General features: G+C 39.6%; 1 protein-coding gene across 8 annotated transcripts in view; it reads left to right on the top strand.

The window, feature by feature from the left end:
• Positions 1-22628, top strand: part of FHIT (fragile histidine triad diadenosine triphosphatase) — a 1378910-nt gene that overhangs the window by 612239 nt on the left and 744043 nt on the right. For 7 of the 8 annotated variants that reach the window (XM_045807502.2, XM_045807501.2, XM_087866889.1 and 4 more), the window contains one exon: positions 9523-9642. In XM_045807502.2, the coding sequence (XP_045663458.2) occupies positions 9540-9642 (103 nt within the window). In that variant the 5' untranslated portion in view covers positions 9523-9539. Of the gene's footprint in view, positions 1-8913; positions 9325-9522; positions 9643-22628 lie in introns of those variants that run through there. The other variant, XM_045807498.2, reaches the window with a different exon arrangement.

A 22628-nucleotide genomic window follows, 5' to 3' on the forward strand; every position in this document is an offset into this window, starting at 1 on the left:
TAAAAAAATTTTTACTAGAGATTTGGAGAATCAAAGAATACCCAATGCTGACAAAGTTATGGGAAAATAAGTATTTTGCCTATATTATTTTTGAAGGTAAATGTTTTTAAACCTTTTGTGAGAGACATTTAGCAGTACATATCAATAGCTCTGAAGGTTCAGTATCCTTTGAACACAATGACGCTCAAATCTAGGAATTGAGCTCAAAGAGATACACACATGTTGCTGTATGAGACACATTCCTCATAGTGTTGTCAGGAGGATTAAGTAAGTTGTTATATAGAAATCACTTGGAATGAAAATATTGAGTATGGTATTAGCTATTTCTATTTTATCAGGTGCTTTTTTTTTTCCCCCCTTTAAGTAGGCTTCAAGCCCAGTGTGGAGCCTAATGTGGGGCTTGAACTCATGACCTTGAGATCAAGACCTGAGCTGAGGATCAAGTCAGTAGCTTAACCTGAGCCACCCAGGTGCCCCTCAGGTGCTACTTTTTTTTTTTTTTTTTTAAGATTTTTTATTTATTTATTCGAGAGAGACAGCCAGCGAGAGAGGGAACACAAGCAGGGGGAGTGGGAGAGGAAGAAGCAGGCTCATAGCGGAGGAGCCTGATGTGGGGCTCGATCCCACAACGCCGGGATCACGCCCTGAGCCGAAGGCAGACACTTAACCGCTGTGCCACCCAGGCACCCCAGGTGCTACTTTTTAACTGACACTGCTCTACCCCCAATGTGGAAAGGATAGCGGTCACCTAGTGGTAGTTCAGTACCAAATATATGGTTTTACTTGTTTTTTAATTTAATAATTCTGCACTATTTATATGGAAGTACTCTTCTAAGCAATTTGGCAATATTATGTGTTAGCTGGCAGTTAACAATTATTTGTTGAATAAAAGTCGGCATTACTTTTTTGTTTGTTTTGTTTGGTTTTTTTTTTATTTTTTTAATTTTTATATTATGTTAGTCACCATACAGTACATCCCTGGTTTCTGATGTAAAGTTCGATGATTCATTAGTTGGGTATAACACCCAGTGCACCATGCAATACGTGTTTTGTTTGTTTGTTAAGATTTTCTTGGAGAAAGAGTGAGAGCAGGAGGAGGGGCACAGGGAGAAGCAGGCTCCCTGCTGAGCAGGGAGGGAGCCCACCTCAGGGCTCAATCCCAGGACCCTGAGATCATGACCTGAGCTGAAGGCAGACACTTAACCCAGCCACCCCTGGCATTACTTTTTGACAGCATAAAATACCAATACCAATATGATGACTAGCTTTATAAAATACTTACTAAATGCTTTATGTGTGTCCTGGAGAAAAAGATACTGTTGTTCTCCCCATTTCACAGACTGACCCTTTAGCTGTGTTCTTAACACCATCATCCCAGAGGTTCTGCTAGAGTCAGGCTAGGAAGGAGCTTAAGAATCTGTTGTTTCAGAAAAGCTCCCGGTGATTTTTCATTGGAACTAGTGTTCTAGGGAAGTGCTTCTCAAACTTTAATGTACGTAAAGCACAACTTGGAATCTTGTTTAAATACAGAACGATGCCGTTGGTTCAGGGGGAGCCTGGGAATCGGCATTTCTCACATCTCTTTGGGGATGCAGATCTTGTTGGCCAGCGGACCACATTTTGAGTAGCCAGCCTATTACCTTGTTGGGGAAATAAGACTTGAAATGTGTCCCAAAGAAATCATTTGCTTTGGGGAAAAGAGAGAGAGTAATGAAATGGGCTCCTGGTGGTCTGTTGGGTAAGATTTTGCATTCTCATGGGCCTGGTCTGGTGGGTGCCTTTGCTAAAGTCCTGACCTTCTCAAACTTGGATTGTTGGGTTTTGAGGGGTCCTCCCATTCTCAAAGAGGAGTTTATATTCTGTCTTCTCCACTTGACCAAATAATATAATGTAATAGACGTAGGCATGCGTTCCGGATCACCAGCTGACTGTCCTACAAGAGTATTGCCATGTGGTTTTGGCACCAAATGATTCCCTAATGTGGCAGTTATCTTTAACTGAGAGATTCTGAAAGTGGGGTCTCTCAAGTCCTAGGTTCCTAAATTTGGGAAATCCTTGCAAAGAGTTTGTATGCTCCCCAAATAGTATCCTCTAAAGGAGACCATCTGAGGTTCACAGTGAATCTGAGTAAGCCACTTGACCTGCCAGCTTACTCAGTATCTCTAAAATGAGGGGAACTGAATCTATGCAGTCTTGGAGGGCCTTTTCTGTTCAGTTCTGTACAGTTGATTTTTCTTTGGGGGGACAAGGTTAGAGGCATATGGCAGTTATTTTAGTAAGACATTAACATCACATTTGAAAGCAAACCAGGGAGAAACCTGATCTACCCTGAAGTGAGTGGTTGTCATGTCCCGTTGTTAATGGTTGGGAAATTTAGCATTTTAGAGCATTTGCTTTTGTGCCCATTGAACCTTATTTCACCACGAATTAGGTTACCTATCTAGCCCTACCAGAAAATGACTGATCAAATCCACCGAGTCACAAAACTAAATGTGAATAGTCAGTAGAGACCTTTTCATCACTTCTTTCTCCGTACTAAATTTTGAAGACAAAGTTCTAAAAATAACTACATGCTGCCAGCTGCTGCGAGAGAGGCAGAGACAGGTTATAGTGGGTAGAGAGGAAAAGAGGGGGTACAAATAACTTTGACAGCTGAAAGGATGGAAAATAGAGACTGATTTAATACCTTGAAGGCATATATTTTTAGTTCAAGATAACAGATGTAATTATTAAGGAATATAAATTAAAGAACTGGCTAAAAGCATAAGACTTTAGGTGTTCATTAATATGCTATTGTTTACAAACAGACACATGCAGATCTCAGTCCCTGTTTGTGGAGTCGCCTTCTATTTCTGTCTTAGCTGAGGCTGCTGAAAAGCCTAAGGAGACCTAAAGCTTAGACGGAGGTCCCTAACCTGGTGCTTGGTTTTCTGGGTGCCAGAAGGTGTCATCTCCATATTTGTTAAGTAACAGAGATCCCAGGAGATGATTTTCCTCTGGGAATTCAACAGAAGATTGGTACATCCAGCCTTCTTGTTGGGTTAAAAAAAAAAAATCAGCAATTTTTACTTTAGCTTAATATAAAATTGCTTTTGGTCATCTTCACATGAGAGGAAAGTATTTAATATTTATCTCAGCCTTGCAGACAGTTTGAGATCCTGGAGATGCAGGAATCTTCCCATCACACAATATTGGCTCTTATCCTTTGCTCTACTTTTGTTCCCTTTATGGTTGCTGGAGTGTTTTTCTTCTCCACTGAAATTAAAACTTGAGGAAGCATGTCTGCTAGCAGCACAAATGGGCAAAATTTTACTACGATTACAGAAGAGACTGAATTGGATTTGGGCAAAGAGATATACTACCATTTTTGGTAATACTTCATGTGACCTAGTGAGCTGCACTTTGTGCATTCCATCATCCAGTGTTTTCAGAGGAGATCTCTGAGGGTACCAATAAAAACCCAGCATATCAGTAACTACATGAAATTCCAAAGCTCTATTATTTCAACGCATCAGAAGGTAAACCGGGGGGGGGGGGGATGGGTAAGATACCTGAAAGAGACCTAAGGGGGTAAGAATATGCCAAGGGACTGAGAGATGGGTCTGCTTTCATGACGGGGAAATTGAGCACTAGTTTAGACTGTGATAAGAATAATCTCTATTGAAAGGAACTAGGTTGCCGAATTTTCATACCCACAGGAAGAAATTTGATCCTAGTCAGTGGAAGGTAGGAAGGAGAAAAAAGTGAAAGAGCAGATGGAAACAGAGGTGAGATAGGATGTTCCAAATAAGCTCAAAGAATAACCGGCATAAATATCTGCGGGTTAAACTAATCAAGACAGATTGTCCCACGGATGGGAAACAAAATGCTATATTATTTATGAAATACATTTCAAAGGGCCCAGTCTAATGATAAGGGGATGGAAAAAGTTATGCTTGTCAAATACAAACAAAGAGAAAAGGAGCAGTAGTTCAGGGGAGTGACATGAGTAGGAGCATATGCACGTGCCAAAGTGCAGAAGCCAGGACCTGATGCCCTTTGACAGGGATTCAACGATCGTACCTAGAAATCCAGCGCCATCTTTTCAGAAGCCGATGAAATAAGAGTAAGCAGGGGAAGAACAGATTTGGGTAACAGTTGATGAGTTTGGTTTACCATGTGTATAGAACTTCTCAACCAATGCAAAATTTATTGTTCTTAGTGCTTTAAACTACAGCACTTTAAAATCAGTCATCGTTAGCAGAAATATCCCGAATGTTTGGAAACAAAAAGACCTACAAAATAACCCTCAGGTGAAATGGGAAATGATAACAAGAATAGCAAAATTTTACCACTGAGTAATAAAAGCACCAAAGGTCAACGTTTGAGAGAGCTAGTAATGGAATACTTTGAAGGCACTGTATAGCTTTTGTTACCTAGGAGGAAAATAGAAAGTCTGAAACCCCATAAGCTCAATGTTTGGCTCAAGTAATTAGAGAAAAACTGTGACATGATAAATCTGAAGAAACAAGGAAGGAAGAAAAAAGGGGAAAGAATTTTATTGCAGAAAATAAGCAATAAACTAGAGATTATTAATAAGAGCAAAGAACTAGAAAAAAGTTTTTTGAAGCTTAATAGGCTAGATATAATTCCAGGAAAACTGATAAAAAATATACATATGAATAAGTACCTTTTATCTACAAAATAGGTAAAAGAAATAATTATGAATTATTAATCTATTAAAAAAAAGAATGAATTTTTTTTTTTACCAATAAAGATCAATTTAGGCGAAAAAATGATTTAGGATAAATTTAGGCTAAAAAATTGATGCAAGGAAAAAATGTAATCAGTAACCATGAAATAAATTGTAATGCTTATCAAAACAATTCTGTGGTGTAAAAATAGGCCTAGACAGTTTGACAAGTAGTTTTATTTAAATCTCAAGGAACAGAAAATCCTTGTTTATACAACTTCTTATAGAACAAAGAAGAGCCAACCTATAAGTTTGATTTTTTTTTAAACAAAACTAGGTAAATATTATTGGCTAACTTCATTTATGGCATGAAATAACACTAAAACTTCAAATCTAGCAGTGTATTAAAAATAATTGTGACTAAGTTTAATTTTTCATGAGTGAAAGGATGTTTCAGCATTTAAAAAAGTGTTACCATAATTTATCACATTAATGACAAAGAACAAGACATTGTATGATCAATGACAAAAAACATTTAATAAAACTAAGTTCTTTTTCTTTTTTTGAATAGAATCAACCCTTAGCAGACTTAAAATGGAGGGTTTTTTGTTTTGTTTTGTTTTTAAGCTGGGTAAAGCTTTTGTACTAAAAACCTATGGCAGATATCATTTTTAGTGGAACAAACAAACATTCCCTCATTCCCTTTAAGGTTGGGAACAAGACAAGGATGCCCGTGTTACTTGTACCTTTCAGCATTTTACCAGATACCTGACCAACGCAGCCAGACAAACCAACAAAAGTAGAAAGATTGAAGTGAGAGAGATAATTGTCATTATTTCTAAGTAAAATCATTTATATAGATAACCAAAGAGAATCAGAAACTATTAATAGCAATACAAGGGTTCAGCTAGGTTGCCAGCTTGTAAGAGCAAAATATAAAAATCAATAGCTTTCCTCTGTATTGGGAAAAACCAATTATAAACTATGATGATGATAAGATATCATTTATAATAGTGACATAAACTAAAAGCTATCTAGGAATAAATTTAAGAATTCATAAAACATGTAAGGGAAATTTAAAGCCCTATGACCAGAGTTTTATTATGGTATTATAGAGCATAAATGCAGCATACATAAATGGATTGGTTGAATATTGTGAAGGTGTCATATTTCTTCAATTAAAATTTAAAATCAGTGTAATTCTAATCAGCATCTCAGGAATAATTTTTTCAAGGGGCAGAGTTGAATCTAAAATTTATATGGGTGAATAAAGAAGGATCCTCCTTTTACAAGGCATTAACGTTATATAACAGGAGTTGCCAAACTACAGCCCAGAAGCCAAGTCCAGGCTGCTGCCTCTTCTTATTAATAAAGTTTTATTGGGACACAGCACATCCGTTTATTATGTATTGTCTTTGGTTGCTTTTATACTGCCGTAACAGGGTCGAGTAGTTTTCATAAAAGACTGTGTGACCTGCTGAATCTGGCCCTTTAGAGAAAACATTTGGCACCCCTGTTCTTTAGCATCTATCATAGAATCAGAATATTTTAAGTGCAGACTCATTCCTTTGTACATAAGGGGATTTGGTGTAATTATTCCCAGCAATCGATGCTAGGAAAATGGTTTCACAAAAGTAAAACAACAACAACACATTTTTGTGTTTCATACCATAAGCAAAGTTCCAAGTGGATTAATACCTAACTATTAAGAATGAAGCTATAAAGCCGGGAGACAAAAATTTAAGACTGTATTTTTATAACCTTGTGGTAGAGAAGGGTTTGTTACGTAAGAGTCACAGAGCACAGACCGTAAATAATTGATGAATACATCAAAATGAATGCTTTTTGTTTAATGGATCATATGATAGGAAAACTAACAGATGGTGAAAATATAATTGTCATGTTTAAAAGACCAAGATCAATATTTAAATATACAAGGGTCTCTGAAAAATGAGAACATAGCAGGGAGGAAACCCAAACAAAAGAGAGCGAAGTATGAATTGGCAATACAAGGAGAAATACCCATTACACATGTCACGTTGGAGACTAAGTAAAATTAAGAGATTCCATTTTGCCTCTCAGACCATAACAGTTAGGAAATCAGAATCCCAAGTGCTGGCAAGGATGGGAGAAAATAGAAATCTGCATCTATTGCTTCTGGGAATGCAAACTGGTGCATTTATTTTAGAAAATCCGGATATTAAGACCAAATAATGGGACTCTAGCTTACATACTAGGGAACTCTAGGTAAGGTGGTCACCACAGTTGTATTTGTGGTACAGATGGGAGACAAGCTAATTCTTCAGCACTAGAGGGACAGGTAAGAAAAATTACAGTGTAATATAGTGAGAGTGAATAAGCAGTAGAAAGGAATGAATTATATCTACTTAGAGAAACATGAATGAGTTTCTAAAACTGTTGGGAAAAAAAGGGCAGAATGATCTTTAAAGCATGATACAATTTATGTACAAATTATAAAAACCTGCAAAAGCCCTACATATTTTTGACATGGGAAATAGTTATAAAAATGCAATTAAGATGATAAACAACACATTAATTATGAAAAAGTGAAGCTCTGTGGTGGAAAGAATGGGGCTGGGCATAGGGATGAAGGAGAAATGGTAAGAGAAACCAAAAACCAGATGAAGAGCTTTTCAGAGACTCCTAATAGGCGCTCACCAACTGGAGCCTGTGCTTAAGTCAATTCTGTACAGTCATCCTTGAGAGGAAACTCATTCTGGGCACGTTACTCCTCACAGCATTGTTAGATCCTGGTGTTCAAACAATGTCCTAGGAATGGGGGTCTCTGTCTTGGCTCTGCCTGACTCAGTGTCAGCTCTCTCAGAGTCAGGCAGACTCTACTCCGTGTAACTTCTAGTTGTTCTGTCATGTCCTACCAGATTGGCAGCTCTGCAGGAAGAAAGTTCTTTCCCTGTGGTTTCAGCAGTAATCTTCTCATGGATCTCCTTTTTTAAGTGTTTCATTTTTTTTGTCCTGTGTCCACTCCTGAGCCAGTCACATGACAGAGGTCTAAGGATGTCTGGATCACTTTCCTGTCCCTACAATCAGGCAGTGGGAATAGTCCCACAAACAGAATATAGTGGGGTATTACCCAAAGAAAAATCAGAGTGGTATAGCCAGACATACAGAAAGTAGAAGCTGGGCAGGCAAAAAGAAACCTCACGCCAAGAGTTGTGGTGGAATTGAATCAATGATGTTTGCAGAATGACTGAAATGAAGTGCCATGTTTATTTTAGACAAATGGGGGGAAATGCATGAAGGTCAGCTCTAAATATCTGAAGCACTACCACTTGCATGCTCCTTGTTTTATATGGCCCTAAGGCATAAATTCATGATAAACAGCCTTGGTAGAAAGGGCAGCTATGTAATTGCTGGAATTGTCTTAGAAGCAATGGGTAGTGAACTTCCACTACTGGGTATACTCAAGCATAGGCTAGCCAGCTTGTTTGCCATGATTCTGTAGGGAAGGACCCAAGGATTGGAAGACTAGTTGGGTTTGATCATGGTTCTGAATCATCTGGACAGCTTATTCAAATATAGATTGCTTGGCCCTTCTCCCAGAGTTTCTGGTGTGGTAGGTCCAGAGTAGGACTTCAGAATTCACATTTCTAATTAGTTCCCAGGTGATGCTTATGTTGCTTGTCCGGGAAATACACCTTGAGAACCCACTGGATTAGACCGATGTCCTTACTGGCCTTTCATGAGCTAGTTGTAAATGTTCTGAAAACCAGTATTTGTACCATTGAGGCAGGCCTTCCATTTTATGTCTTTGTCCCTGAAATGTTAGGCTCTCTCTATGTGGGTACTTCTAGATGACCGTAGATGACATGACCTGTATCTTTTGAGTAATTGAGAACATTAGGATCATTAAACAATTATACATTTATTGTTATGCTTTATAAAACAGTCAACCATTTTCTGACATTATCCTTTTTGTAATCCTATTTCTGGTTTCCCATGGGTTGATCTATTTTCATAGTTTTACAGTGGGATGGTTTCTAAATTAGAAAAATGAATGGTTTCCCAAGAAGATTGTGTCTTAGTCATTCAGAAAGTAACTTTGCCATGTATAGGCATCTGACTGTTGGAAAATCATTACCTCGTACCCAGTTGCCAAGTGCCAAATATTTCTTCAACCACCCCTCCACCCCCACGGCTTTCCCCAAAAAAGATGATATGGAACATTGCACACGTCTTGCTGCATCCTGGCTCCGCATCAGCCAGGAGTTGTTCTCATTCTTGAGCTCTGTTTTGTCCTTTGTTTTTCTCAAAAATTTTCCCTTTAATTTTGGAATTTTTACTCTAATAGTTTTCTCAGCGTGCTCATGTTTTTGTAGTTGTAGGCAAGGTCAAATGGTGTTTGTACTTTTTCTAAATCGCTTTTATATAAACAGAAATAAAACCATTTGAGAAAACATTTACAATTTAAATGATTTATAGTTAATGCTTAACAATTAAAAATTTCAGCTTAGCAAAGATGGTGAAATGAAGGGGTAAAAATAAGCCAACAGGTAGGACCTAGCAGGTTTGGGTTAAAGTGACAACTTGAATCGCAGAGGGATTTAAGAAGACTTTTTTGTGGTCCATGTGCAAGCTTCTGCTTGAAAACACTCCAAGCAAGGCAATGCTGGGTAAGGAGAGGACACTGTATGTTGGGAGGACTTGCCCAGAATCCATCTTCGTGGACCTTAAGTGGGGAACAGCTTCAATGGTGTCTTTGCAACTAAGAATCTGTAATGATGGAATTTGCTTTCTTTAAAGTTGTGTATAATCTGGGTTTCTCATCTGAGTTTTATAAAAGCTCATTTCTAAATCATTTTCTCTTTCAGGCTTCAACTGTGAGGAAATGTCATTCAGATTTGGCCAACACCTCATCAAGCCCTCTGTGGTTTTTCTCAAAACAGAACTGTCCTTTGCGCTTGTGAACAGGAAACCTGTGGTACCAGGACGTATCCTTTTTTTTTTTTTTTTTAAGAGAGGGAAAATAAAAAGCCTCTGAACTTGACAGACCAAAGGACTACAGCATGACCTCCAATGTCCACCCTCCAAGGTAAACAAAGAATCCACCTTCCTCCCCCTTTGGAGAAACCAGGTAAGATGTTGCATTTATTCCGAATCCAGTTGGTGGCACCAGTAATATGCTTGATCAACGTTGCAGAACTTCTGAAAAGAGTTGCTTAGCAACCGTGGTTTTGGAGGTGAATTTTTACTTGACCTTTTCACTATCGTCGCTGTGTAAATACGTAGGTGCTTCTGAAGGGGGCCCAATGAATATCATGAGTGCTTTGTTTTCAGTTATCAATTGTGAATATTAATAGTAAGAGAGATTGGGTGGCACTTCTGTGATGTGGAAAATAAGGTATTACCTGAAGATTTGAGATTGGCTTGGTGTCTTTACCTCTTAGAGATTATTCAAGCAAATTCGTACACATAAATATAACTTCAAAACAGTTGTTTTCGTTTTAGGATCTGAAATATCCTTTTTTTTTTTTTCTTGGAGAGCATCGCAACTTCTAGATCGTTGTCCAGTGTCACTGATGGTAGAGCTCTTTTATTTCCCTCTGACTATCGAGTTGTAGTCTTTCCTCCTCTTCAGTGGAAGGTTTATTCTTTGCTGTGGGAGCAGCAGGAACTGGTGAAATAATCTGGAGTTATTTTTATGTTGCTGAAAGTATCACTCGTGACTGTGTGCATATGACTTTTGCACTGACTCTTCAGAGTTTTTTTTTCTGTTTTCCCTCTAATTTATTATGCAGAGTGCAACAAAGTATAAAATTTCATATTTTAAGATAATAAATATTTTCCATACTATAACATGATTTCACTTTGAAATAAATGTTTCCATAATTCTGAATCTGTAAATATGTCAAGATTTTTTTTCTGGAGTAATATATATACATTTACCCACCGTGGGAATTTTCAAGGTGTTTGAGAACTTTAGGAATAATCGTCTTTCTTGGCCGTGTAACTGTTGTACATCGGAAATAATAGTAATAAAACATACACCAAAAGATAATTGTGGTTTTATGATAGATGCCCAAATTCCTCGAATTTAATTTTAGCTAAATAAATTGTTAATTTATAAAACTAATGATCACAGCAGTAAACTAAATGATATATGAATGACTACTTGATATTTAACTCTTCTTTTAAATGTATAAAAAATAGTCTACATTATAAACACTCAATATTAGAAAATATTCCTCTATTGAAGTAAAAATAAAAAATAGAATGGTTCAGAGGTTTTAGAGGAAGGTCCTCTGAGAAAGAACAATTTCCAAGTCGTATACCAATTTTATATTGAGTTCTTCTAAAAGACTGTGAAGTTCTTAAAATAACAGAAGTGTTTTATTTTTTCATTTGATCTTGCTGCAAGTTTGTGGTTGTCTTTTTCCTCTGAGGAATTTTTTTTTTTTTAAGAAAATGCTTGAGAATTCCGGTGTCAGAAGAATATGGTTGAAATGCCATAGACACCTGTTTTAGTGCCAGCTTTCATTGACTTCTATCTTCTATCAAAGAGGGGACCTGGAATGAAATGCATTTTAATACCTTGACCTGGAAAAGTGTGAGGCTGCCGAGATGTACTGGCTTTTTAATGGTTAATAATGGATTGAATTTAGCTTTGTGATTTTTTTTTTAACATATTTATATACTGATAGTAAGAAACTTGACTTTTCATGGTCTTTTTGAACCCATCTGGCATGTGTGATACAAGACGTGGGTCATATGCATGTTTCCGCTTCTAGGGAAATGCCTATTCTGAACAGTGAGCGGTTAATGACTGATAACTGGTTTTGTTCCAGACAGCACTGGAATTGCCATTTTGGAAATGGGGCCTGGTCAGTTCTCATATCTTTGAGTAAATGCCAGGGACACGGGGGATATTGTATTAAAATGAACAAACCTAAGTTTGTTTGGAAAGTAGCAAGAAGGAGCCAACCTTTTCTGGGGATAACAGAACCAGGACATTTTTATAATTTGTATACTCTGTGAGGCTATTTCATATCTGCATGGTTTAAAGGGGTCTCAGGGCCAGTAGATAATATATTCAGACAATCCTTTTTATATGATGATTTTGTGATTTTTTTTTTTTCTAAAATTTTACTTTACCTTTGTAAACTTGGTTAGGTGGTAACTGTGAGAAGAATCTTAATACATTACTCATTTGCCTGCAGAAAGCGATATTCTTTTGTGATTTGGGAATTGAAGCTGTGGCTGGCTCTGCCCACTAACATTTCATAAAATAAATGGTGAGAAGCAGCAGGCTTTAATCTTCCCCCAGTGATCTCTTCTGTCTGCCCTAGATCAGCCCCTTTGTGTGGGTCTCCCAGGTCTTCCAGCTCCCTGTACCCTGCCCGCTCCCGGACTTCACTGGGTCCCATACCTCATTCTAGATCTCGGCTCCCATCCTCTCTCTCCTTCCTATTCCCTTGCGAACAAACTACTAATGAATATAATCTTGTTTTTGGTTTTGGTTTTGGGTTTTGTTTTTGTTTTTAGGATAAAGTCCAAACTCTTTAGCATAGTCTTAAAAGATTTTCATTATTTTGACTCAGCCTTCCCCCTTTCCAACTATTTCCTAAAGAGATGTTGCCTTTCCCTTCACCATGTTCCCCCCACCCTTGACCCTGCCTGTCTGTGCATGGGGAGATCCTTCCTATACTTTTTTGTTTGAGCTAAGATGTTTTGATACCTGCCTTGCCCTCTCAGGAAAAAATAGAGTCCTTTCTGTGACCCTTGGCTCCTTATTTGCATGTTGATTCATGCAGTAGTTTATTCCTGAGCCCCTACTCTGTTCCAGGCACAGGGGCAAACACTTAACCAGTCTGCCGCATCTCAGAACTATGTGCATTCTTGTTTGACTCTGTGCTGAGTCCTTAGTTCCTGGAAAGGGGTGGGGCAGGACCTGCTCTTGCACAGCTCTTTTTCCTCAGCATCCAAAGTCCTATCTTGACTGAATTTAAAATGAAACGATAAACATCAGGATCAAATGGATCATTTCAGCGGAGGGGGGCAACAAGGGTCTGTGGAAATCCTGCCTTTTCAGTATTCCCAAACACCAGCCAAATCTTGTTCCATTTTATTCCAGGTTTTTTAGTATCCTATTCAAGCTGAATTTTTTAAACTTTCCCTTCCTGCTTTGCCAGTTGCAATCTTGTTTACATTTCTGTGTTACAGGTGTACAGAGTTAAGTGTAAAAGTGGTGAATGAATTGATGGCAGATGGGGAAAGATTCTATTTTTTTTTTTTTTTTTTGGCATGTTAATTTTCAGTGGACATGTCTGCATCTTAAGGGCTGGATATTGGCATTTTATGTGAATGGGAAAAATTTATTTTGTATTTATGATGATTTCTTTTAAAAACAGAGTATTTAGGTGGCCTTTGGGGAATGTGCCATTCATGAGACTTGTAAATGTCATCTTTCAACTTGTGTGCTCTCCAACATTTTGCTCCTTCTCCCCAACCCTTTTTTTTCTTATGACTTTGCTCACTGACTTTTTCATACCTTTCAGAGGAGGAAAAGAACTGTCAGATCAGGGGCCAAAGATAAGCTTTTGAAGCAAGACTATTTGCTTCATTCTCAAAAGACCCACTTCAATCCCTCCTTGTCCCCACCTAAAGCAAATACTTCTGTTCGTTGCAAACAGTGTTTAAAGCTGATTGAATAGGCTTTGGCCTCTGTGGTGCAACACTCCAGAAGGATATGTCAGAACGTCTTTAATCCATTAATTTCTTGTTACTGGAAAATGCTTTTCAGAGTGTCTTGGTGAGAGAACAGAAGCATTTTGGAGATTGCATCTTCAGAATTCTGCAGTGGACGTTTTATTCATGTACCTCAGTGCGGTCCAGCTATTGTCCGTGGCTTAAATAAATTCGAACCAGTATGGTTAATACTTTACCGAACCCCATTCCCTTGCATTATGCTATGTCCCATCTTGAGCATGAAAAATGAATTTGAGCATTAGTGGAATCCATTTAGGGACTGGGGCTTTTATTGTAAATAAAATTATTCATTTGTTATGTCCTGTTGTTTTCAGCAGACTGTGTATTGATCTTTGGATTGCTCTTCAGAATGGCATAAGGAGCTCTAACGTAAGGGGAACATGGCAACATTTGTGAACGGGTTGAATGCGGCATGTAATGACAGAGATAAACCTGGCTTGCTGGCCATACTATATTATACAAATCATTTGTCAACAGTTTATTGAATCGGTTATTAAAAAAAGCAGACTTTTCCAAACAGGAGCATCGCACACCGAATGTTATCAAGTCCAGACAGTGTTCGGAAGATGCGTTGAGGACAGCCTTATGAAGTGTATTTGTGAAGAATTTGACTATGTAACTTGAAAGACATTTCTGCTGAATATTAGAAACAAAAGTTTGGCACAATGGGAATTGTGCTCTAAGGTCCCACTTTAATACATAAAAAAGAAAACTCTGGCAAATGCCTTCCAATATACAATTTTACCTTTCTGAAAGAGCAAGTTTGCTGTTTTTAGACCATTGCCATGTTGAGTACTCCTGAAGTGAATGAACAAATAATAAAAATAGCCTCATTACTTAACAGTGCTGCTTATGGACTGGATGCTATAGATAAAAGTGCCCTTTTAGTTCTTCCATAAAAATCAGAAATATTTGTCATTTCCTGTGTAGGTTGTAATCTTGTGAATTTCTTTAATTGTTCAGGAAACTGCAGTTATTAGTGATCTGATGATCTTTCATTTCTGAAAAGAGTTTCTTTTTAAACCTTCCTGTGCAAATAAAATGAGCACAAGCACTATATTAATATCCTTATTACTAAAGATAGTTTTTCTTTCTTAACATTTCCCTAAGCGTGTCTTTCCCTCCACCCTGTGCATGCCTGTTGTATAGCTTCAAATATGCTTGACGAGATGTTCAAGGACAATCTTGCTGTCCTTTGTCCTGAGCTGCAGTGGGGTAAGTTGGTTTTCTTATGGTCATATTTTTCTTCCCTTTATTTGGCGGGTTATTGCGTTCAAGAGTTCTGCATGTAGCAGTGATGTTTCAGTTAGAGCATTCTTTTTCCTGTTTCTGTGGGGAAGGCTTCCATATAAATGTTTGCTTACCCTTGGGTCTGTAGTTAGAAACGGTTTTCAATGGCATTGGTCAGCAGGAACAGAAGAAGCTCTTGGATGCTTTTATCATTCACTAAGTTGACTGACCTCTTTTTTCAGTGTCTAGAACCTGCCAGAGATGATCCTGGCAACCCCCATTGCAAGACAAACCTTGTGTGACCCTCATCCGTCTCGACTTGTCATCTGAGGAATTAGTGCACAGAGAGCAAATACATTTTATCGCAAACACCTCTTCTGCAGTTGGTAGTGAGCTCACAGTGTTAAGGAGGATTCTGAGGCCGCATGCAGGGTCAGTGGGCAGTCACTGTCATGGGTACCAGAGGAGAAGGAGGAGCCCTCCTGGCTGAGCTCTTCCTCTCCTAGGTTTATTTTTTGTTCTTGGAGCTGAGACTGGCATCTTTGTTTTTATAGTAGACAGAATGATGGATTGTTGGCACCTGACACTGAAGGAATTAATAGATGCTTTGGATGTGTGCAGGGAATGTTTGAAATTGGATGGAGAAAAATGTGCGGATTTTATATACTTTGTCCTGACCCATTCAAATAAAGGTGACTCACCCGTGAAACAGGGTGCATAAAGCATGTGCATATTGGTCTCCAGACCTCATCCTGGCCTCTTCCCACTGTCCACTGTCTCTCCCTGGCTCCTTGCTGACTCTGGCTGATGAGGATATGCGTGCAGTGGCCTTGTGGTTCACTTGGCCCCTGTTCTTAATTACTGAGTTCTAGCTGATTTTCCTTGACCTTGACCTGTTCTTCGAATAGGATTTACCTTCTAGCTTCAGGCCCTGCTGTGAATGGAGTGAGATGGGCTGGTCTGTCCATGGTCATGCATTAAAGGAGGGAAATATGGAATTCAACTGGCTTTTTAGTATTTAGGAAGTTCCCGCATTTTCTCCAAATTGCACAAAACCCTATAGAATCACTTTCACAACAGGAAAAAGATAACTTTACAATCTGACTGTCTATATAAAATATAACTGTTGGTGTGTGAGTGTGGAGACCAGGGAGGGCAGTATTAGGGGTGCTTTCTCTCCAGCTGTAGGAAATGGTAGGATGATAATTAAGTGTATTAAAATAACAAGTGGAATATTTCTCCTATTAGGTGCAAGAAGGAATATCCTATAACATGGCAAGCCATTCCCCATTTCTATTTATTTCTGTGTGAAACTTTCCTCAGGTAATTTTAAACTATCATGGTTAACAATTACTGAACTCTGTTCATTATATTCTGGGCATATTTTTGACCTGCTTCCCATGCAAGTCATCAGATTGTGAGGAATAGGGAAAGGCTAGTCCTGGTGTTGCCAGCCTTGCACTTGTAACAGAACATAATTAGAAGTAACGAATGAAATAATACATCATTATTCATAAGAAATGTCATGTAATTAACTTAAATAATGCAAAATATATTCTAATTTCCATTTGGAATGAAAATAGATTTGTTAGAACATCAGTAGGCAGTTAATGTTTATCTTATATTTTCATACACATACCAAAACTGTTACAATCTATTGAATGAATAAACATGGATTTTCTACAACACAATAAGTCAAGATAGCTTTCTTTTGCTAATAGAGTCTTATGTATATTCCTCATTTATTATATATACATAGTTTGTATATATGTTCAGTTTTTAGAATTAGCATAATTTATATTTATTGCAAATTAATGATCTAATTTATTTACTTAGCTTCCATTTCTTGTCTCAAACTAATTGACTGAAAAAAATAACTATAAATTTGCAAATAGCTCTTGGGCACAAATTCTAAATGGGCCTTATCCTAAGAATGCTCTACAATACTAGATATCTGAACTAGTTTTGTGTTCTAAATTATTTTCCTGGGATTTCTGCTGCAGGCTTCAAATGTGCTTCTGAAGTCTTGGTTTGGCATAGATGTACCCACAGTGGGGGCTCAGGATGTGGGTGGATATGTCTTAGGCAGAGGAGTTATTTTTATATGCAAACAATTAGCAGGACACATGGCACTGACCAATGTTAAGGTAGTTCCTGAAAGCTCTCTGCTGTGTCAGACACCAACCTATTAATTTCTGCGTGGTGGAGAGGTTTGGAGAGCCCCAGGGGAGGAGGCAAAGAGGAAGAAGCAGTACTCAGGGAGCGGTACCTACGAAGTATTTTGGTAGTTTAACAACAGGAACAGACGTGTCAGTGGACATCTCGGTGACAGCCCTGGTGGTAGACAGATGAAGACTGATAGGGAGAAGCTGCCGTGAGACCCTTGGGCTTAAACCTGGTGTGTGTTCTTCAATACCATTGAGTCTAGCAGGATAATAGATTCACCAATGAATTAAAAACAGCAGCATTCTTTGTTTCAAATGACCACCTTTCTGACACGAACTGGTAGCTGTCACACAACGATTTAGGGGAAAGCGTAGCTGTAGCAGGAGACTGAGGCAGTGTCCTCTTTCTTGTGTGTGTGTGTTTCTGTGTGGTGGTGGTGAAGAGTGTATATATACACATATGTTAATATCTTTTGTTAAAAGTATTTTAGAAATAAATGTTAAATAGTACTTTAGGATGAGTGATGCATTGTTGGAGTCCCTGCTTTGCTTTGTCCTTGGGAGCAGTTGAAATGGGAAGGTTGAGTCTCAGCCAACGGTGGTCCTCATTCATGGGAGTCAGGACTTCCTTACCCAGGACTCTTAATCCTCATTCCATCCTTCTTTCCACCCCCTCTAGCTGCCATCCCATGAGCAGCAAACCTTTTTGTATCATTGCTTAGGTGTTCTAAGGAGGTATTTTCCCCAGAGTCTTAAACCTTTCCTATTACTCATACTTTCTGGGGCAATATTGTTGTGGATGTGTACTCTGCCACTTGATATTTCTCACTGACATTTTGGTGGCTGTGATGTTCATGGGTAATTATCATTATCATTTCAGAACAGGACTAACCCTGGTGACTTCTGGGAATGGAAAAGTCTTCAGCCTGACTGTGTGGTGCTGGTGTGGGGACCGGCAGTTTAGCTTGTCTAGCAGTGTAATTCGCTCCTAGGGAAAATGAGTCCAGGAGGAGCGAAATTCATCTGGCTCTCTAATTTTTCTGTTTTCTAATAGGTTTTGAAATGGCTGTAGTTATCAAGAGATCTTTTCATCCTTAAGATTTATTTCCAGTTCAACAGATTTGTTGGAACTAAGAATTATCTGTTGAGTGCTAATACTTTAACAGTAAACCACGATCCCTTTCCATTCAGCAAAGATGATTGCTTTAAAATTTGTTAAATAAGATATGTCAGGATAAAATAAATCAACAGAAATTACATTAGAATCTTCAGAGTGTTTCTCCCGCAGACGTGTAGAATACTAGTTAGTTTTTTCTGTCCTGTTTGGAGACCAAATGACCCCTAGAAGCTTTTTCTCCTGGAGCCGTATCTCCAGTAAAGTCGTTGGAATTCAGGAGTAGAACAAAGGTTCAGTGGGACTTCTCACATTGCCCTAGAATATGAGCCACTAGGGCCCAAACAGAAAGGCTGACCATATTCCTGGAGAGCTACCCGTATATGAGAGAGACCCACACTCACATTACGAAGAGGTAGCAGCAGAACCAGACCCACCATGTTGAACCACACTTCCATGCTCACAGACTCTGTAAGAGGAGAATTGGTGAGGGCAAAGATACAGCCAGTTGGAATGAAGGATTCCAAGAGACTCTTTTCCTCCCTCTTTCTGGAGCGAAAGTCATGAGCAGAATGTAGCAGAAGCCCAGAGCTGCATGATTTCAACAAAAGGATGCTGAGCTGTGGAACCTGCCAGCTCGATAGGCACTGCTCTCAGATAGGAGTATGGTACAGGCATAGTACAGGCTCCTGAAGAGGGCCTCCCATTTCCTCTGTAGAGTTTGGGATCGCACATGAGCACAGATCAGTACCTCCCTCTCATTTGCTTCTGAATAGGGCAAGGATGGGAAGAGGCTTTGTGGAGTGGGCTATAGTAGCAGGGGAAAAAGGGATTGAGAAGTAATAGTCCTGGGAAGAAGAAGGGAACAACTTTTCTACCGCATCCCAGTTTTCTGTAGCCTTTGGAGGAAACATAAGCAATTCAGCAGGTCCCTTGGTTCTGCACAGAACCATAAATGTCAAAGTAGTGGGCAGGTGCCACGGGGCTGCTCGGGTAGACATTGGTATAACTGAGGCATTGGCCTATTCAGAAATGTGATTGGGTCATATGTCACTGACAGTTATGAAGGGAGACATGGCTGTCCTCCTGTGAATGGACCCTCAGAAGCAGAGTGAGGGTGGAACTTGAATACCTTCCCAGAGAAAAAAGCATGTCCATCAGCTTTGAACTCTGCCGAGACCACCATATTTGCAGGAGATCCCAACAGAGCTAGACCAGGAACACCAGCCTTTCACCTGCTGACAACCAGTTATCTAAGTCCACTCTGCCTCTAAAGTCAGAGTATCTCAGCCCCAGGGTAGGGAAGAAGTTGGAAGAGAGCTCTAAGTGGTTAGGGTTGTATCTCAAGCCTGTGCTTAGGTAGGACATGAAATTTTAATCTGAGGCTGGACAGATACTTTTAATTATGAAAAGCAAGTGAGAATTTACAGATTCTGTCAAAGAAGTTGCAAAGGGGCTGGGAAGGGCGTCTACATTAGCAGGACTGGAAAAGCAATAGCAAAGAATAGGAGTGCAGCATACCTGTGCCCCCACGGAGTTGAGATTCTTCAATCACTGTTGACACAAGTAAAGTGATGACATAAATCTTTAAAAAAAAAAAAGTGATTTGTCACTTAATACCATGTTAGATAGCAGTATGTGATTTGTTGATTGCCTTAATTCCTAGGAACAGAATCTTGAGTATAGTGGATGATTGAGAAATATTTATGGGGAAAAATTTAGTTAGGTAGAAGAACATTCTTTTATTCAACAGATATGTCTGATGGGATTCGTAGAGGATTTTCAGGGTAGCCTATAGTAGCCATGTGCCAGGTTCTACTTATCCTGCTTTTCATGTCTAATCATAATATGGCACACTTCTGAGTTGAAGTACCGATCTAAGGGTTGAATGCTATTGGACTTTTTTGCATGACAGCAGTCGAAGCGATCCTATTAAAGATGTTAAATCCATGTCAGTCTCTGCTTATGTCCCCGCAATGGCTTCCTGTTTGTCTCTAACTAAAGCCGAAGCTATCACAATGATCTACAAGATTCCTATATAAACTCTTCTTTCTGTTGCCCACCACCACCCATTACGCTCTGATTTGGTCTACTCATCATCCCTTAGTGATTTGAATGGTGACTCTCAAAAGATACATCTGTCTAAACCTCTCAAACTGGTAAATATTACCTTACTTGGAAAAGGGTCTTTGCAGATGAAATTAAGAATCTTGAAGTGGGGTCATTTGTGGTGGACTGCAAATCCACTAGCAAGTGTCCCTGTGAGAGTGATGCAGGGGGGGGGGATTACACAGAGCAGAAGCATTAACGTGACCAGGGAGATAGAGGTGAGAGAGGTGTGGTCACAGATCAAGGACGGTTGGCAGCCACCAGACGCTGGGAGAGGCAAAGAACAGGTTCTCCCCCAGAACCTCAAGAGAGGGAGTGCGGCCCTGGCAAGACCTTGATTTTGGACTTCTGACTTGCAAAATGGGGAGAGTGTCAATTTCTGTTGTTTTAAGCTACCAGTTTGCGGTAATGTGTTACAGTAGCCACAGGAGACGGATACGCTTTCCACACTCACTCTGCTCCTCCCACACCCATGTCCTTGTTGTTCCTTGAGCATTCTAAGCACTGTCCTGCCTCACAGCTCTTGATGCAACTGTTCTTCTCGGGATGCTCTCCCCCCTCATGTACGTTCACCGAGCTCTTTCATTTCCTTCAGACCTTTGTTCGAGTTGTGTGCAAACGTCACCTAGTCAGGATGGGCTTCCCTTTGCTCTTAGGGAAAATTGCAGTACCTTTCAGGCTTTATTGTTCTTTGTAGCATGAATATTGTAACTTGCTGAATAACTTATTATTGGTGTCACAGGCAGGTGGGAAGTGTGAGACCCGCAAGGGCAGGGATTGCTGTCTGGTTTGTTCAAGACTACATCCTCACAGCCCGGGACCGTCCCTGGTGCATGGCAGGCCTTTGGTAAATACTTATCAAATGAGTAACACTGATTATTGATTATCTGGAATTTTTAGCTTTAAAGCTAATAAACAAAAAGAGAGGGAGGGAGGGACCAGAGTTCTCATTTAACAAGTGGAACGATGTGATAAATTGTCACACCAGGCAGGCAGTGCTGTGTAATGGTTAAGAGTGTTGACCTGGATTTTATACTCACCTGCACACATGTGTACACTCACACTTGGACACAAAATTACTTAATCATTCCTGAGTGGCTTGCCCTGGAAGAGAGAGAAGTAACAGATGTTATGAACATGAAAAAATGCCCCACCCACCTCCCCTGACCACCCTCCCCCCACCCAGCAGTTTTCCTAGATTTCCATGTAGATTCCAGCCAGGCTGATAAAATCAGTTCTTTCTTGGCTGAGCCTTCTGTCTGAGGTGATATTTTACATCCTCCTAAATGTCAGAAATTAACATAGGATTTGATAACTCATCAGCTGGTAAGCTTTGATTTCCAAGATTTGTTACTGTGTTGCCTTCTCAGGGGGTCTAGAGTAAGTCTGTGTGCCATTTCCTTATCCCTCCAGGCAAGTCTTTATGGACCTGTCTCCTTGGCTTCACACACACACACACACACACACACACACACACACACACACACACACACACAGGTTCTCTAACACATGTACTTCTTTATAAATCTCTGATGAATCCCTTTGAGAAGACCTTTAAGTTTATTATTATTTGTATAGCAACCAACACATTGGTTGTCTCCTCGTTTATTTCCTGGAATGTTTAAAAAAAGACTTCAGTTGACTAATCCAGTAGAGCAAGATTAAGTGCTTTAAAAATAAGAGCAATCAAAAGTCAAGAAGAAAATAAGGAAAGTCAGGTGAAGCCAAAAGTGAAATTAGTGCATGAAATAGATAACAAATGTCCACATGCTTCTTAGAGATGGGTCATAACGTTGGCCCTGAGCTTTCTGGCACCAACGTAGAGAAAGGAAAGAGTCTCTGTCTTGAGGTAAAATAGGTTGATTGCTCAGGAAATGCAGATATTTGCATAACATCAGAGATCAGAGTCCTATTTTCTTCAGATCCTTCCTCAGGGAGATGATGCGGGAATACGTAACTGACATCGTTCTCACAACGTCCTTGCAACGTACATGGAGGTTTTGCCTCAGAAATACATCCTGCATCTACTCACCGTCTCCACTGCTCTTGCCAAGTCCTGCCTAGACGGCCATCATCTCCAGTTAACTTGTTCACAAAGCCTTCCAACCGCCTCCCTCCCCTGCCCTCACATACCACCACATAGCAGTGGACATGGTCTTTTGATGTAGGCATTAGGCCAGGTTATTCTTTCACGGGCTTTAAGTGGTTGTTCCCTTCAAACGAAATACAACCTCCAGTTTTCACCAGGACCTCCCGGATTTCTGGCCCCTGTTTCCATGAACTTTTCTTCCCACTAGGTCTTTGAACCAGCTGTTGTCTCCATCAGGAGTTATAGCTCCTTCTGTCCTTTACGTACCGGTGTCCTCAACTCCACATAGACGGCTTCCCTGACCTGCCACAGAACTCAGACTGTGGCAATGATAACTAGTGATGGTTAGCGAGGCTCTTGTCCTGCGATCTCCAGCACTGAATGGGGAGAAGCAGGGGTTGGGCACTGGGTCTGTTGCTTCCTTTCCCTCTTTGGGTGCAGACTGCCACCGAGCTTTGGAGGAGGAGTTGGTGAACTCGATTTCAGTTCAATTTGGGGAAACCT

The sequence above is a fragment of the Ursus americanus genome, chromosome 14, assembly GCF_024610735.1.
Source record: "Ursus americanus isolate L20-20 chromosome 14, mUrsAme1.1.p, whole genome shotgun sequence".
Classification (NCBI taxonomy): domain Eukaryota; kingdom Metazoa; phylum Chordata; class Mammalia; order Carnivora; family Ursidae; genus Ursus; species Ursus americanus.